Source organism: Polypterus senegalus, chromosome 3, assembly GCF_016835505.1.
Source record: "Polypterus senegalus isolate Bchr_013 chromosome 3, ASM1683550v1, whole genome shotgun sequence".
Lineage (NCBI taxonomy): Eukaryota > Metazoa > Chordata > Cladistia > Polypteriformes > Polypteridae > Polypterus > Polypterus senegalus.
The window spans coordinates 299402075-299420719 of NC_053156.1; the positions used below are offsets into that span (position 1 = coordinate 299402075).

Sequence of the window (18645 nt, forward strand, 5' to 3'; positions counted from 1 at the left end):
TATATCGCTTTATTACAGCCGCTGTAACTAAATTGTGAGAGGTGTGGGTAGTACATACATCTATGTAAAATGTGGACATGTTAATTTTTCAAGACAACTTAAAGTAAAATATAACGTCAGCTAGAAAGCAGAAACTGTACTGTGCTAAACAATGAAATAATTTCAATTTGCAAATAATTAAAAACGACAACACCGGCTGACAAGATACAACTACACAATCGAACCGTTTTACACAAGTTCTGAGAAAATGGACATCATAAAGTGGTGACGCTCACAAATCCTCACAGTAGTGACACTAATGCACCATTTAGCCATACTAATACTATACTATAGTAATAAAACGGATTACAGACAGGATGGATGGAAAACACGCACAAAATGACAACAGTTGAGTGGAAGATGCCGGTGAAGTGTTGGTCAATGGTTCAATGAGACGATCGGCAGCAGCATGCAATTCGTCGTCAGCCATCGAGGTCAGAGTTGATGGTAACAAGACAATGGACGCTGAAGCCACTGCATCGAGACTGTGAAACCACTGTTTTAGTTATTAATTTATTTTTTTTTAATCTACTGTATATGGTCCTGAGTGGGCCCCCCAAGCTTGTAGGCGCTTGTGCTTTTCATAATCTGCACAATGCATTGCTACACCAGTGGCCTAAAACGTTGAGAAGAATCAAAATCTCGACATCAAATCTTTGGACGATTACAATACTTTCCCTATACTCCGTGTACGATAAAGTAAAAAGAATAAACCCTACAAACTCCAAGAGGTCATTTCACGAGTCATCTGGCCCAGAGTAGTGGAGTATTGCAGTGCTGTTTCCATTCTAGACCTGAGCCAGAGTGACCTTCAGATTTTTAATCACTTCTCTTACCCTGGACCTTCTCTCATAATGGCTTTGTTTGGCCGTGTGGCCCACTCTAGGAAGAGTCATGGTTGTATTTCATTTTAGAATTATGGAAGCCAATGTGCACTTGGGAACCGTTTTTTTGTAGCTTTCCCCATATCTGTGACCCAACACCATCCTCTCTCTAAGCTCTACAAGGAATTCTTTGGACCTCATGGCTTGGTTTTTGCCCACTTATGGGACCCTCTATAGACAGGTCTCACATGCAATGGAAAAACCCAGTAACTGCCATTTTATTCGGAATTCTTTTTTTTTTAGTTTTTGGTTGTTACTAGGTCTTTCCTGATGTTATAAGGTAATGATAAGAACCAAATATGTCTTCATTCTGGTCACAGTATGATGGAAGAAGCTGGTGTGCAAGCCGTATTTTACATACTGCTAGACAAAAACCTCGCAACTCCATAACTGACCAATGAGGAAAGACCTCCTAGCAATGAACACATCGGGTTATGATCACGTGATCTAGATGCTGTGACTGTGTGATTTAAATGGCAGGTGTTTGTTGATTTGTGAAAAAAACCAATACTGTGTACGTGATGTTCAGGAAAAATGAACTCTAGAGATCGTTAGTTGTCATTTTCTCAATATTTTTTGAAAACCTGAAAGATGTGACCTGCTAGGTCTTTCCATAGTCGCTGAGAGATGTGTGGGCCTTTCCTGATCAGGCCAGTCCACTGAATTGACGACAGGTGGAATCCAAATACAGTGTTGAAACATCTTGACAGTGTTCAAATGAATGGGTTAGGGTTAGGGTTACATTTCAAGTATTACAATAAAGGATCTGAATACTCGTGCCGGTTTGATACTTCTGACGTCTTTCTGAAGGCACTCTATAACTGTCAGGTGTTTCTATTTTAAATTCCCTCATGGAAATATATCTCTCTATTATAATAAAAAAAAAAAATACTGGGACGAGACAAGATTTTTTAGCCTGGGATGAGACGTGACTTTTTCAGAGAGATACTTCCAAGTCCCACGAGATGAGACTTTGTGCGAAAAAGATTTAACCACACACGGGGCCGGAAATAAAAGACAAAGAGTAGATGATAAACTAGAACATCATAAAGAATTCAAAACTGTTGGCGTGATACACATGCAGAGAAGGTTAGAGATAATGAAAGTACTAAAATTCGAAAGTCTCAAAAAAACAATAGTAAAGATCACATTAGCACAAAAAAATGGAAATTATTAGTCTGTGAAATAACAGAACAGCGAAAAGAGATCAGATATATTGTTCAGATTTAAACTTTAAGTCGGAGACTTGTAGATCGTCTAATTCATGTTTCCATCAGGGAAAAATAGTGTTTCTTCCCAATGAAGAGGCGTATCCATGAGAATTAAAAGATTTGTTGTTTGGTGAAAGTAAAATCCACATACGCGAGCGGCAGAGACGTGAAGTGGCTGGTGCGTAATGCAGACCGTGGGGTTGGTGAGCAAAGCAAGCAGGGGGTGAAGCCCTCTAGTAAAACTATCAAAAAGGCGTAATGATGACATACTGTTAGTGTAGTTCATTTCTTCTCCATCTTTGATTGGTCCACGTTGTACTCATACTTTAATTGCAGTAGCACAAATCGATCTTCTCATCTCGACGGCTGCATGTCAGGTCCGTTAAGTGGCTCTGTATTTCTCCACGACCGCATCGCAAGTTGCCGTTGTTTGTTCGCGAGTGGGTCACAGCGGGTCACTTTTTTGATGTGAAATTTGACATACAAGTTGATAAATATTTTGTATGTCTTTATTTGTAACTTAGAAAAAGCAATGCAATATTAGTGTTACATTATAGATAATAACAGCAATGGTTTAATGGTTTAAGAACCCCTTCCTCCCTTTAGGACAGAGTCTCTTTGTAATTTTACGACAGGGTCCGTGCGAGTGCCTCAAACAAGTTTGGCTAATATTTCTCTGCTGAAGTCTCGCAGTCAACCCCCACAGGAAAGCCAGGCTGCCTAACTGCCAAGCTTCACCTTAACATATGGTTTGGAGGGCAGGTGTTGAAGGTGTTCTGCCCTCCCCATTGGTCTGAAGTATGGCTGTTTGGAACGGGCTTGTATCAAAAGCCTCTAAGTACCACAGGACCCTATTGGCTGTAGGGGTTGGACAGAAAACCTATACATTTGCTTGCTTTACCTCACCCTCTCTCTCTCTTACCAAACTGACCATCACACACCATGAACTGAAAATGATAACAGAATGAAGAGCACAGCTCAGCAGCCATATTGAGACAGGCATGCGGCCTGTTCTGGAGAAAACTGACCACAAAATGAACTAGAGACATTTTAAGTAACTAACAAGTCTGTGTGCCGCCTGAAACTACACATCACCATTTATCAGGTTGTATGGTTGCCAATATTCAAATGTACTTTCCATATTGTTATTATTTTTGAATATTATCAATAATACATTATTTAAATTGTAACTTAACTCCTGCTTGTCTTTTACTGCACCTAATTGCCTGAGGCTTTAAATGTAGAAGGGAAGGTGGCGAGAAGTTAAATGGTACAATACATTAAAAACAGTTGTAACTCTATGAAATTTGAGGCATTCTAACAAAGATCATATATTAATAATACAAAAGGAGAAAGTAGAGTAAAATATTACTTTACAAAGACGAAACAGTCACCGAAGCCAGTGTTTTTCATCCAGTCAGCCGTGACTCGGATTGCCGATGTTATGTTGCAGGTCCACGTCGGCTCCACCTTCCCTTTTCCCATCCGGGAGCCTCTGAAACTCGAAACCGCCAGGAGTCGTGAACCGAGATGAGCCGGGCAAATGAGGACACATACTTACAGCAAGGGGTAGGCGCAGTGTTTTTATTAAAATCAATCAAAACCAAACAGTGTTCAATAAAAGCACAATGCATCTTCTCATAAATAAGTACATAATCAAAGTCAAAGCGAACTTTATTGTCATTTCAACCATATACAAGTATACAGATAGGAGAAATTGTGAAGCTCAGGATCCACAGTGTAAATTAAAATTAAAACACAAACAAGACAAGACATTGTACAAAGAAAAGACAAAGAAGCAGCAGCAATATGACGTATAGTAAGCAATATGAACATTGATGCAATGTATGGTATTTGCAATCTAGGTACATAAATATAGTCAATAAATATGTAATATAATAATTAAATAAATAAATAATAGATATAGATAATACAGCACAGTGTGAGGTAGTACACAAATGGCAGTCTATGATAATAGTAGTTTAAGACGTGTAAACAGTGACAGGTCAGAATGTTTCACAGCAGAAGGACATCAAAGAATGTCAAAGTGCAAAATCCTTCAGGGTCAGTATGAGAGCTTCAGTTCTTCTCTATTTGCACACTCGTCTTTGCAGAAAAGTGGCCTGCATGTATAAAAGTTCTGTTTTTAGAGGTGGTTGAGGTCGTGTGGAAGATCCCAGGGGGCAGCATGGTGTTAAAAAAGGGGTAAAACATCTCCTGCATCCTAGGAGATCTGGCTGTGATGCTGCAGTGTCTTCTCTTGGATGGCAGAAGTGTGAAAAGTCCATGTGAGGAGTGTAAGGGGGTCCTGCTCAATGCTGCAGGCCTTGTGGACACTGCGTTTGTAAAATATGTCCTGTAGTGAAGGGAGAGGCACCCCAATATTGTTCTCTACTGTCTTCACTATCCTTTGGAGGCGCTTGCGGTCGGATATGTTGCAGTTACCATACCAGACAGTGATGCAGCTGGTCAGAACACTCTCAATGGTGCATCTGTAGAACATGGCGAGGATGGAAGGGGGAAGACTTGCTCACTTCAGGCGCCTGAGGAAGTGTAGTCTCTGCTGGGCTTTCTTGATTAATGATGAGGTGTTGTGTCCACGTAAGTTCCTCAGTTATGTGCACACCGAGGAACTTGGTGCTCCTAACACTTTCCACATCTAAACTATTGATGCTTTTCGACATTGAGAGACAGATTGTTGTCTTCACACCATGCGGACAGCCGTTCCACCTCATCTCTGTATGCTGTTTAATCATCCCTGGTCATCAGACCCAGCACCGTTGTATCAATCGCAAACTTGATGATGTGGTTAGTTTTATGTATGGCTGTGCAGGGTGAAGAGCAGAGGACTAAGCACACAGCCCTGTGGCACTCCAGTGCTCAGTGTGTATCCATTAAAAATAAAGTGTCCAATGATTATGCTTGTCTCATCTACCCCAGATTTTCCCTTTCTTGTAATCTGGATTTTCTTTTCATGTGGTGTCCTAATAGGGACTTTCCTCTAATTATTGTGGCCTATCAGTAACCTGCCGTGGTGTAATTAGTAGGCATTTCTGTTCTGTCTTGTTATAAGGATAGGATCGTGTCCAGCATAATGGAGGCCTAACAATGGTTCCTTTCCTCTGTTCCACTATTGCCAGCCTGACTGACTGGCTGTTTAAGCTATAAAATGTTTCCTCTCCTTCTGCCATGTTCACCTCATCCATTCAGGCTAAGTTCTCAGTGGCCGATGTTTCTTCTCCTGTATTTTTCTTATGGTAATGCTTGTTCATCTTCTTCCGGTGAAACTTGGAAATCTTTCTTTACTGTTTAGTCATATAGTTATACTATTTATTGAATTACAATGGAGGTGTAGCTGGATCATGACTCCTTTCTTCTCTTCCACTATTACCAGCCTGACCTGTCTTTCCCGTCCCACTTCGTTCTCTGCCCCAATCTTTGTGAGAGATGTTTTTATTCTTTCTTAGGATATGGATACAGATTCCTTCTCCGCCTTCGACACGGCCATCCATCAGGTACTCCTTGTCCCCCATTCTGATCTCAGGTGGGTTTAAGTTCTACCTCTTGGGAAGGTCCTACTGTGTGTCCTGATGACGAAAAATGTCAAGTGTGCACCAGGCAAGCCTGGGATGCCACAAAGACTTAGAAATTCTATTTCTTTTCTAGTAGAAGACCACACTGAGACCTGGTCTCCTTTTTGTGTTCCACCACTGCCAACCTGACTGGCTGCTGTATGTTAAAACTGTGCAATGTGTTTCGTCTCGTGTCTTGTCCACAGAGATGTTAATTGTTGGAGGGAATGACGCTGATCACAACAATATTCTGTCATCATTTAATTTTACTGAATCAGCCCACAATCTAGGAGTTCTCTTTGACTCTAGCAGGTCATTTAAAGCGCACATTACAAAGCTGACCAAATCATGTTTCTTCCATCTTAAAAATGTTGGGAAATTAGGGCACTTTCTAAGTAAACAGGACAATTCCTGCATTTATTTCCAGTAGGATTGACTCCTGTAATGTGGTGTTCACTGGATGTTCAAACTGTTCTTTATTCAGCCTGCAGTTAACCCAAAATGCTGCTGTGAGAAATATTACAAGAACAAGAAAATACGAACACACAACTCCAGTTCTAGAGTCGTTACACTGGCTACCGGTTAAGTTTAGGGCAGATTTCAAAATCCTCCTTTTAACATATAAAGCATTAAATGGCCGAGGTCTGGCTAACTTGTCTGAACTTATCATGACTTACAAACCTGAGCGCACATTAAGATCTCAAGATGCCAGTCTGCTTATCATTCCAAGGATTAATAAAATAACAGTGGGAGGTCGAGTTTTTAGTTACAGGGCCCCTAAACTGTGAACTGGTCTGCCTGCTACTATAAGAGATGCCCCTTCGGTCTCAGGCTGAAGACTCACTACTTCATTTTAGCACACCCTGACTAGAGCTGCTGATTAGCTGTACAGACTGCATCTCTGTTGTCAGTCATTAGCACTAAAATATCAGTAACATGATCGTTAGAATTTGTTACTCACCCTCACCTGTTATGTTTCTTTTCTCGGTACTCAAATATGGCACTCGGTGCCACGGCCCACCTGCCAAGTTGTTCTGCCCGCCTAAGGTAAAGACATCTCTGATGGAGGATCGCAGGAATCGTGGGGTAGAGGGGTCCTTTCATTGGATTGGCTGGCCCAGCTCTGTTTCAGCTGTGGAATGGCCAAATGGGTGAGGCAGCTTGATGGATGAGGTCTAAACAAATCCAAATCATATTATGGGATATCATCTACTGTAACATTCTGCGCCATACTTGTAATATTTTTATTTTTATACTGTATTGAGGATGACTTGTGTTCTGTTCTGTGTATTGTATTGTTCCTGATATCACCAGGGGATGTTCCTTTATTGTCATATGAATACACATTCAACTATAGCCTCCTTCCCACAGAAGTGAGCCAAAACATATTCTGTGTAACAAAAATACGTAAATACCGAAACAGTAAATTAAATGCAATATGACAAGTAGGTCGAGGGTCCCTTGCTGTACTGATGGAGATTTAGTGCACTTCCTTCGTGTGACATGTTTTGAGACCAACGCACAGCTCGACGTCGTAATCACAGCAATAAAAAACGTGATTCTTTGCTCAGTTTTCTTATAATACAGGGTGAGTCAAAATTATGTTAACATTTCAATGGTGGAAACAATTTATTCACAAAACATACTTCACATGTGGAAGATGATTTACAGGAATGTCTCAACCTGTTCGCCATCACGGTCAACACATGGTCCATATGTGGCATATAAATTGTCCACAACAATTGTATTTAAGTACAGTATATACATAGCTTATTGAACTTGCATGAGAAGGTAGAATGTCAGCGCCTGAATGAACGACGTGCCCATTGTGTTAATGCAGTCCACCACAGCACAAGGCTTAGGGACTTCCACATTTCCCCTGGCGTGAACATTGACAGTTGTGTGCTGGGGGCCAGCGTCTTTCCTGTCCTTCTGCTTGAATGCGATCATTTTACCTGACCCTACTAGCGCCACCGTGAATCAGAGTCACCAGGAATATCCCATCAGTTCGGTCATACAGTGTCACATGCACCACTATCTGTGTCCACCTCTGATGACCAATTCACATTATCATCACGATAGCTTGATTCAACTCATGGTTCAGTTTCAGTTTGTTCTAAAACTGACTTTACAGCCCAACGTCACAATCGGGACAGTAGAAGTGTATTTTCGTGTGCATTATTTTTACAATATTGATTCTGTTTGTTGCGCCTGACGTGGTAGAATGTCACTAACCTCATCCACACCAACACACAGGCTGATGTCATAATCACAAGCGGGTCTTTTTGCACACTTTTCTTATAATATTTTATTTATTGTACTTGCATGAGAAAGAAGACCATTAATGCCTGAACTGCATGATCGACATGCTCCTTGTGTTATTATGGGCTGCCACAGCACAAGACTTAGTGACTTCCATTTTTCCCCTGACATGAACACTGACAGTTGCTTCATTCTCAGCAGAGCTTAAGGGACTAGTGTTTTGTTTTTTTTTGTCCTTCTACTTGATTGCAATCTGTTTTCATTTTTGCCACGAACCTACTTGCACCACAGTGAAGCTTCATGAGACGCAATCCGCCAGGCATACACGCTGGTTTACACGGACTGTGTCATCAGTTCTACCATCTACAGAATTCAACGTCTAATGACCAACGCGCATTGTCCACACTACCACCAGTGAGAGAGATAGATAGATTGATATGAAAGGCACTATATAATAGATAGAGTGAAAGGCACTATATGATAGATAGATAGATATGAAAGGCACTATATACTGTAATAGACAGATAGATGATAGAGTGAAGGGCACTATATAATGATAGATAGATAGATGATAGAGTGAGGGGCACTATATAATGATTGATAGATAGATGATAGAGTGAAAGGCACTATATAATGATAGATAGATAGATGATAGAGTGAAAGGCACTATATAATGGTAGACAGATAGATATGAAAGGCACTATATAATAGATAGATAGATGATAGAGTGAAAGGCACTATATGATAGATAGATAGATAGATAGATAGATAGATAGATATGAAAGGCACTATATAATAGATAGATAGATGATAGAGTGAGGGGCACTATATAATGATAGATAGATAGATGATAGAGTGAAAGGCACTATATAATGGTAGATAGATAGATAGATAATAGAGTGAAAGGCACTATATAATGATAGTTAGATAGATATGAAAGGCACTATATAATAGATAGAAATGAAAGGCTCTATATAATGATAGATAGATAGATGATAAAGTGAAAGGCAGTATATAATAGACTAGCAAAATACCCGCGCTTCCCAGCGGAGAAGTAGTGTGTTAAAGAAGTTATGAAAAAGAAAAGGAAACATTTTAAAAATAACGTAACCTGATTGTCAATGTAATTGTTTTGTGACTGTTATGAGTGTTGCTGTCATCAAGGATTTGATTATCATTATTTCTTTCAATCAGGTTCGTATTTGGAGGACGTGTTGTGTTCAAGTTACAGTCCGTGTTTGTCTCGTCCATCCCTGACCATCTCATCTTCGTTGTCAACCGTTGTAAAAATAACAGGTTTCATTCATCGAAGTGTTCACTACCCAAATCGGTACTCGTGAATGTAAGATGTTTAACAAGCATTCCCGGTATTAAGTTGTGGATTTGCCTGCGAATATTTAGCGGCAGCGTGTCTATGGACGTAATTTAAACTTAAGCTTCACACCTTGCTTTCCTATTGATACGTCTACAAAGGCTTGTTCAGATTCAGAGGGTTGTTCCTCTCTTACTGCATCAATAAACAGCTCGTCTTCCTCTTTATCTGAGACATCACACACTGCATGCACGGGTTTACCTTTCCCAGTCCTGCAAACTACAGCGAATTGGTTCAATTCACCACATTTTTTACACTGTCTTCCTTTAGCTGGACATTGACTTTTTCCACCGTGTGCTTTGTTTCCGCAGTAGCTGCACTTATGAATATGCTTGTATGCGTCACTCGCTTCATATTCTTTTGCTGCCTTCTCAATTATGTAATGCATTTTCTGTTCAGCGCTCTTTGGAGCTTTGCTTGTTGTCATGCGTACTGCGTTCACAGTCAGTTCACGTGAGCCGCTCGGAGTACATGCATCGAAGGTTCTCAACTGTGCTCGTGCTATCTCGTGCGATGTCCACGGCTTTATTTAATGTTAGCTCAGACCCGGCACTTAAAAGTTTCTCTTGCACTTTTGCTGAGTTTGTGCCAAACACTATTCTATCCTTGACCATCTCATCTTCGTTTGCATAAGCACAGTCCTTCACCTGCAATTTTAACTCCGTTACAAAGTGATGAAAAGTCTCATTTATACCCTGCGTCCTCTCAGTAAACTTCTATCTCGCGAATATCGTATTCGTCTTAGGCATGACAAACGCCAGCGGCAGCGTGTCTATGAACGTAATTTAAACTTAAGCTTTACACCTTGCTTTCCTATTGATATGTCTGCAAAGGAAATCCTCACTCGTGAATCTAAAATGTTTAACAGGCATTCCCGGTATTTTAACTTTTTATTTGCCTGCAAATATTTAGCGGCAGTTTTTCTATTGGATTGCTGCTGATGGACGGCCTTATATGGGCAGGCACTCAATTACATGGGAGGCGTGATGATGAGGGACGTAACTCCGCCTCGCATGGCGACCGAGCTGCAGGCTATGGCCGTATATATGTACGCAAGTAGGATTCAGTTATGACCATTATGCATTGAATTTCGAAATGAAACCTGCCTAACTTTTGTAAGTAAGCTGTAAGGAATGAGCCTGCCAAATTTCAGCTTTCTACCTACACGGGAAGTTGGAGAATTAGTGATGAGTCAGTGGGTGAGTGAGTGAGTGAGGGGTTTGCCTTTTATTAGTATAGATAGAATGAATGAATGAATGAACAAGGAAACAAACTTTATTTTCTCAAAACAACAACTTCAGCTTTTACAGAAGCTCAAGAAACATAAACATATTATAACAAAAAACAACAAAACCCCCTCCTCAGTGAGACATTATTAAAGTGATTGCTGTACGTATGAAGAAGCCCTCCAAAGGTTTTTCTTGACAGACGTCTGCTGAAAGTCCTCAGTGTTGGTGTGTCACAGAAGGGATGTTTTCATTGTTCATAATGGCACTCAGTTTTGTTTTCACTCTCTCCTCCTCGACTATCTCAAGAGGGTCAAGAGTGCATCCCATAACTGAGTCTGCCTTTAAAAACTAGCTGGTTGATTCAGTGGGCCTCTCCTGATGTGATATCACCAGCCCAGCACACCACACTGGCCATCACACAGTTGTAGAAGATGGGAAGGAATGCAGTTTTCAAAGAAAAAAAAGAGCCTGTTTTGCCCTCACTTAGATCGTTCCTCTGTGTTCCAAGACCTGTCCAACCTGTCATTGATATGGACCCCAAGTACTTGTAGCAGTGGACCACCTTTACATCCACTCCCTGAATGGTGATCAGACATAGAAGGCTCTTTGTTCTGTCTGGCCATTAGGATATGACAGCTTCCAGTACACTGGAGAGATAACTGGGGCACTGATTCCTTTACCATATCCTGAAATGATCATCCAATCCATTTGGGCTGAGGTTGAACTGGCAGGAGTTTCTTCTTCTGTCTCGCATGATGGTAATGCTTGTCCATCTGTCACTCGGAGATGTTTCTTTGTTTTCTTCATATCACACTATCCCTATCACTATCCCATGGTTCACTTCTTTCATTCATCTATCATCAAATTGCTCTTTCTCTATAGTAAATGGGAAATGTCTCCTCTCCCATGTTGAATGGTAAATGGCCTGTATTTGATATAGCGCCTACTAGGCGCTTCACAACACAACAGTCATTCACCCATTCACACACACATTCACACGCTGGTGATGATAAGCTACTTTGTAGCCACAGCTGCCCTGGGGCGCACTGACAGAGGCCACCAATCCTTCCGACCACCACCAGCAGGCAAGGTAGGTTAAGTGTCTTGCCCAAGGACACAACAGCTGCATTCTCATGCCGAGAGCCAGGATCGAACCTGCGACCCTCCAATTGCTGGACAACCCACTCTACCGACTGAGCTACTGCTGTTGTCTAATCAGCCCCCGGTGTAACTGGAGAGATTTCAGTTCTGTCTGGCCATTAAGATATGACAGCTTCCAGTACACTGGAGGCCTAACTGGGGCACTGATTCCTTTACCATCCCATCCATTTTGGCTGAGTTTGAACTGGCAGGAGTTTCTTCTTCTGTCTCGCATGATGGTAGTGCTTGTCCATCTGTCCCAGGTGTCACTGGGAGATGTTTCTTTGCTTTCTTTTCGTGTGCATACACTTTCCATAGAATGATAATGGGGGCCAGCTGGTATGTGGTTATTGTCCCCTATTCATCTATCATCAACTTGGTCTTTCGCTACAGTAAATGGGAAATGTCTCCTCTCCCGTGTTGTCCAATCAGCCCTGGTGTAACTGGTTGGATTTGAGTTCCGTTTGGTCATTAGAATATGACAGTTTCCAGTATGCTGGAGGCCCAACTGGGATACTGGTTCTTTTACCATTCCCTGGGATGATCTAACTGTCCATTTGGGCGGAGTTTGAACTGGCAGGAGTTTCTTCTTCTGTCTCGCATGATGGTAGTGCTTGTCCATCTGCCCTTGGTGTCACTGGGAGATGTTTCTTTGCTTTCTTCATATGGATACACTATCCCCACAGTAATAATGGAGGTATAACTGTGACGCAGTTCATTTCCTTTATTCATCTATCATCGACGTGGTCTGTCTTCATTGTAACTGGGAAATGTTTCCTCTCTCACCTCATCCTATCTGCCCCGGTGTAATTGGGAGGCATTACTGTTTGGGATGCCCTGATGTCTGCTGCCATGGGCAACACCATTTCTGGAGTATCTTGTAGTCCATGTACCAAGATGGTGTATGGTAAGTAAGGGAAACAACGGGCAAGTTTTAGAGCTAAAAGTGGTGTAAAGAAAGACAACACAGAGCGCATAAAGTTTTGGGGTTGTGAGCCCCGTATACTGTCACTACAAAATAAAGGTCTTTGCCGTTTCACTTAAACAAAAATCATGAATCAACTACAAGACAAAATGGAGGGTTGGAGGGACATTTTTAAAGGGAGGGACCGGAAATCAGGCGTGATGGCTGCTGGGTAGGCGTGGTGGTTCATGGGAACTTGACGTCATCATTGGGGGACCAGGTGGAAGAAGGGAACCCGGAAGTGCTGTTCTGTTTTCACTCTGGGCTGGCTTATGGCGGCGTCGCTTCGTCTTTTCTATGAGACAAGAGAGAGAAAGGTTAGTACGCCGCCTTCGTCCCCCGGCCGGCTGTTCGGCGATGCGTGTCGGATCCGTCAACTGCTCCCGATGCGCTCGTGCGTGACAGTGGGCAGTGTCATTGTGTTCTTAAAATTCCTTCCCCATTTTGCAATCAAGTCCTTCCTATACATTTTCCTGCCCCCTTCTCCCTTTCCTCGTGGGCACACGGGGCTGATAATGAAGGGCGGCTGTGCTGATCCTCTGAAATGCACGTGCATACCTGATGAGCCCCTTCGCCCCTTTAAGGGCTCCATGGCTGCACATCTTTCATCCTTCACCTCACCCACGCTTCATTCCCACGTCGCGCCTTTCCCTGAAAACAAACTGCACCAACGGCCTCCCTGACCCGCCGTGCCACACCGCTCTGTCCTGTTATCAGCCGGGCCGTGTAGGCCGAGTCGTAACAAGCAGATGTCTCTTCTCCCGTCTCCTCCACCAGCTGAGTGGTTGTAACCGGAGAGGCCGCCCTCGTCCGGTTTGCACCGCTTTTGTTGCGTGACACTGCAGATGCTGGAGTGACTGTGCTGTTTACTTTCTGAATGTGTTTTTCGACAGAAGTTTGCTGTTTATGTTGGGCTGCCGTGCTCGATGTGAAGCCCGACTCTTGATTGATGAGGTGCTCCTTCTCCACCACGAGTGCGGCCCACTGATCTCTCTCTCTCTCTCTCTCTTATCTTGCAGGCAGCCGGGAGGCAGCATTCGTCTACGCAATCTCTTCTGCCGGGGTGGTCTACGCCATCACCAGGGCGTGCAGCCAGGGAGAACTTAAAACCTGCAACTGTGACCCCCAGAGGCGGGGGCGCGACAACGACAGCCGAGGAGACTTTGACTGGGGTGGCTGCAGCGACCACATTAATTATGGCATCCACTTTGCTAAAGCCTTCGTGGATGCCAAAGAGAAGACCGAGAAGGACGCCCAGGCCCTCATGAACCTGCATAACAATCGATGTGGCAGAACGGTGAGGGAAGTGGCTGAGAGGCCACAGGTAGCTCAGCGGGATTACTTCGTAACACAACAGATGGCGGGAGGTCCTGATTTGGAATGGAAAAGTGTGGGACCTTTTAGATTAGATTTGATTTTCTTGTCATTGACCCCAGTACAGGTACCATGTGCAAAATTGTAGTCTTGCATCCAACTCAAGGTGTAAATAATAATAATAGTTCTTTACATTTATATCACTCTTTTCTCACTACTCAAAGAGCCTTCAGTGAGTGTGGAGCCACTTCAACCACCACTAATGGGCAGCACCCACCTGAATGATGCGACGGCAGCCATTTTTGTCCCAGTACGCTCACCACACGTTAGATTTAGGTGGTGAAGTGGTGAGGGAAAGAGAGACAATTACAGACATGAGATGGTTAGGGGGCCAGAATGACTAGGCCGTGGACATCAGGATACCCCCTACTCTTTACAAAGGATGTCTAGGGATCTTGTATGACCCCAGAGAGTCAGGACCTCAGTTTTACGTCTCATCTGAAGGAGGGCAGCATTTATTACAGCACAGTGTGCCCATCACTCCACTGGGGCATTGAGATCCAGGGTAAGCACCACCCTGTTGGTCTCACCAGCACCTCTTCCAGCAGCAACCCAAGCTTTTCCAAAATGGCCTCCCATCCAAGTATTAGCAGGGCCCAAACCTGCTTAGCTTCAAGTGGATGACCCGTTCTAAAATGGCATGTGGTATGGCTGTGGAATAGAAGTTAGATGCAGGTACCACACCATACCATTCTCTAAGCCTGCTCAACCCACAGCAGGGTCATGAGTGGCTTACCCAGCAAGGATAGGAACAAAAGCAGGAACAATCCCTGGACAGGGCATCAGTCCATCAGAGGGTGAACACACACACACACACACACAGATCAATTTAGTGTTGCCAATTCACCAACTGTGGGAGGTAACAAGGGAACCCCATGCACACTCTTTTTGTCCCCAATTCGAGACGTAAATGTCACTTACGGAGGAAACCAGCACCACTCATCACCTATGCTTATCAAGCTTTATAGCGCACTGGTGAGGCTTCATCTGGAGTCCTGGGTGCAGTTTGGGTCTCCAGGCTACAAAAAGGACATAGCCAGCAGCCATACCACATACCCCTTAGAAGAGGTCATCAACTTGAATGGCAGCACCAGAGAAGGTCCAGAGAAGAGCGACCAGGCTGATAAGAGGAATACAGGGAATGAGTTATGAGGAAAGATTAAAAGAGCTGAGCCTTTACATTAAAAACACAAGAAGATGAAGAGGACACCTGACTGAAGTCTTTAAAATGATGATGTGAATTAGTCCAGTGGATCGAGACTGTGACTTTAAAATGAGTTCATCAAGAACACGGGGACACAGCTGGAAACTAAAAAAGAACATTACAGAGGCAGCAGAAAGGACATTGAATGGCCCTGGGTCAGGAGAGGACCCCCGTGGTGGGAAGCAAATGCCATCATGAGCTCATGGCCTGGTCAACCATGGTTGGGTCGCTCTGGGGTAGAGACCTGAAACCCTCGATGACCCCAAGTAACATCACTGCCGATGTGCTCAGGAGCATCAAGAGATGTACCTCCATATATACAGACATATTACGATAAAAGATAAAGCAGCACTTGAGGGGGTCCGCAGGAGAGCAACGAGGCTCTTTCAGATCTGAGAGGACGGAGAGCTAAGAGGGGACGCTGAAGGAGTTGAACCTTTTCAGCTGAAGAAAATGGAAATTAGGAGGAGATGTGAGCAAAGTGTTTAGAATTATGAAAAGGAATCAGCAGAGTGGACCCCAGTTGTGACTTCAAAATAAATTCTGCAACAAGAAGACTCGTTTAGAGTGAAGTTTGCACAGACATGTGGTATGGCTGTGGCACAGAAGTTAGATGCAAGAACCACACCATGCCATTCTCTAAGCCTGCTCAACTATCAGCAGGGCTAACCCAGCAAGCATAGGAACAAAGCAGAAACAATCCCTGGACAGGACATCAGTCTATCAGAGGGTGAACACACACACACACACACACACAGACTAATTTAGTGTTGCCATTTCACCAAACCTTCTTGTCTTTGAACTGTGGGAGGTAACAGGAACACCCAAGGGAACAACATGCAAACACTTGGAGAACATGAAGACTCCAACCAGGAAGGACCTGGGATGTGAACCTTCTGACACTTCTTTCCTGTAAGCCAGCAGCCATACCACATACCCCGTAGAAGAGGTCATCAACTTGAATGGCAAATATCATCCCATTATATAACAAGGGTGACTGGGCAGAGCCAAGCAACTGTAGGCCAGTAAGCTTAACGTGCATCACAGGAAAATTAATGGAAGGAATTATTAAGGATGAGATTGAGCAACACCTGGCAAGGACAGAAGTTATTAGGAACAGTTAGTGTGGGCTCAGAAGAGGGAGGTCGTGTTTTACTAACAGGCTGGAACTCTATGAGGAGGCAACAAAAGGATACGATCAAAGTGGAGCAGATGAGATTATTTATCTGGACTTTCAGAAAGCATTTGATGAGGTGCCACATGAGAGGGTGGGCATCAAACTAAAAGAAGTGGCAGTTCAGGGTGATGTTTTTAGATGGGTGCAGAATTGGCTCAGACACAGGAAGCAGAGGGTGATGGTGTGAGGAACCTCATCAGAACTGGCCGATGTTAAGAGTGGTGACCAGCAGGGGTCAGTGCAGGGGCCGCTGCTATCTTTAATATCTAGAAATGGTTTAGATAGGAATATAAGTAACAAGCTGGTTAAATTTGCAGATGATACCAAGATAGGTGGATTAGCACAGTGGTTCTCAATCTGTGGGCGCGAAGTAACAAAAGGGGGGCGAAGATGTGAAGAATCGAAAATATAAAAAATACATCGATTGAAACCAAAACAAATGAACTTAAACTACATTCTGATACTAAAAAAATAAGTTAGATAAATGTCGATAAAAGTTAAGTAGGTATAATAAAATATGCATCTATGATATATCATTAATTAAAAAGGAACAAATTGGCATTAGTGGGCTTAGCGGGTCACAATTAAAACTGTTATGAAAACTCGGGTCGCAAATACTTAAAGGTTGAGAAACGCTGAATTGGCAGATAATTTAGAATCCATTATATCATCATAGAAGGACTTGGACTGCAGACAGGCTTGGGCAGATTTATGGAAGATGAAATTTAATGTCAGTAAATGTAAAGAATTGCACATAGGAAGTAAAAATGTGAGATGTGAATACACAATGGGCGGTCAGGAAATCGAGAGTCCACCTTATGAGGAGGATTTCGGAGTCATAGTGGACTCTAAGCTATCAACTTCCTGACAGTTTTCAGAAGCAATTAAGAAGGCTAACAGAATGTCAGGTTATATAGCGCCTTGATGTGTGGTGCACAAGTCACTGGAGGTTCTGCTCAACCTTTATAATGCACTGGTGAGGCCTCATCTGGAGTACTGGGTGCAGGTTGGTCTCCAGGCTCCATAAAGGACATAGCAGTGCTAGATAAGGTCCAGAGAAGAGCGACTAGGCTGATTAGAGGACTACAGGGGATGAGTTATGAGGAAAGATTAAAAGAGCTGAGCCTTTACAGTTTAAGAAAAAGAAGATGAAGAGGAGACCTGAGTGAAGTGTTTAACATTATGAAGGGAATTAGTGAAGTGGATCGAGACTGTTATTTCAAAATGAGTTCATCAAGAACATGGGGACACAGTTGGAAACTTGTGAAGGGGAAATTTCTCACAAACATTAGGAAGTTTTTCTTTACACAAAGTACGATAGACACTTGGAATAAGTGACCAACTTAAGCTTTTCCTAGAGGGTCTCCCATCCATGTACTGTAAAAATGGCAACGTCCTTTGGATGAGATGTGAAATCGAGGTCCTGTGGTCATTAAAGATCCTTTCAGAAACAATATGGTGTATCCCGATGTCCTGGCTAAATTGCTTACCATGGCCTGGTCATTCTGGTGTCCTAATCATCCCCTGTCTCTAATTGGCTGTCCCTCTCACCCCTTCACCACCTAACAGCTCATGTGTGGTGAGCATGCTGGCGTAAACGGCTGCCATCACATCATCCAGGTGAATTCTGCCCATTAGTGGTGGTCCAGCTCAAGCGTTTCCTAGAGGGTCTCCCATCCTTGTACTGTCTGGGACCAACCATGCTCAACTTCAGGTGGGTGATCAGTTCTGAAGTGCAGGTGATATGTGGATGGGCTTCATCTTCCCCTGTCATCCTGCCCTGGAAAATCTGATTAAGAAGATGAATGGATTGATGAGTTGTGAGGATTGTTCTCATCCCACTTGCACTCTTCCTCATTTCTTAATCTGTGGTCATCTGTTTAATAAATCCTCTTGGGATGATGCTCTGTGCAGCCATTACAATGAAGACACGGTGCCTATAAAAAGTATTCACCACCTTATCGTTCTTCAACGTTGACTCACCGTTCATTTCATTTGGCTTTTCTGATGCTGATCTACAGAAAGGGTCTTTAATGTCAAAGTGAAAGCAGATCTCTCAGAGTGGTCTAACATAATCGGATACATACAAGTGTTCACCCCCTTTAACTGACACCCCTAAATCCTCACAGGTTTCGGAAGTCCCATCATTGGTTCAGAGGAGGTCACCAGTCTGGGGTTTCAGTTAATTGTTGGTCTAAAGGCACCTGAATGTGGATG

The 18645-nt window shown here is 43.1% G+C and overlaps 1 protein-coding gene across 1 annotated transcript in view; it reads left to right on the forward strand.

The window, feature by feature from the left end:
• The window catches only part of wnt2bb (wingless-type MMTV integration site family, member 2Bb), a 137904-nt gene that overhangs the window by 106591 nt on the left and 12668 nt on the right, over positions 1–18645 (forward strand). Inside the window, exon 3 of the mRNA XM_039749502.1 lies at positions 13693–13970. Within this exon, the coding sequence (XP_039605436.1) occupies positions 13693–13970 (278 nt within the window). The remainder of the gene's footprint in view (positions 1–13692; positions 13971–18645) is intronic.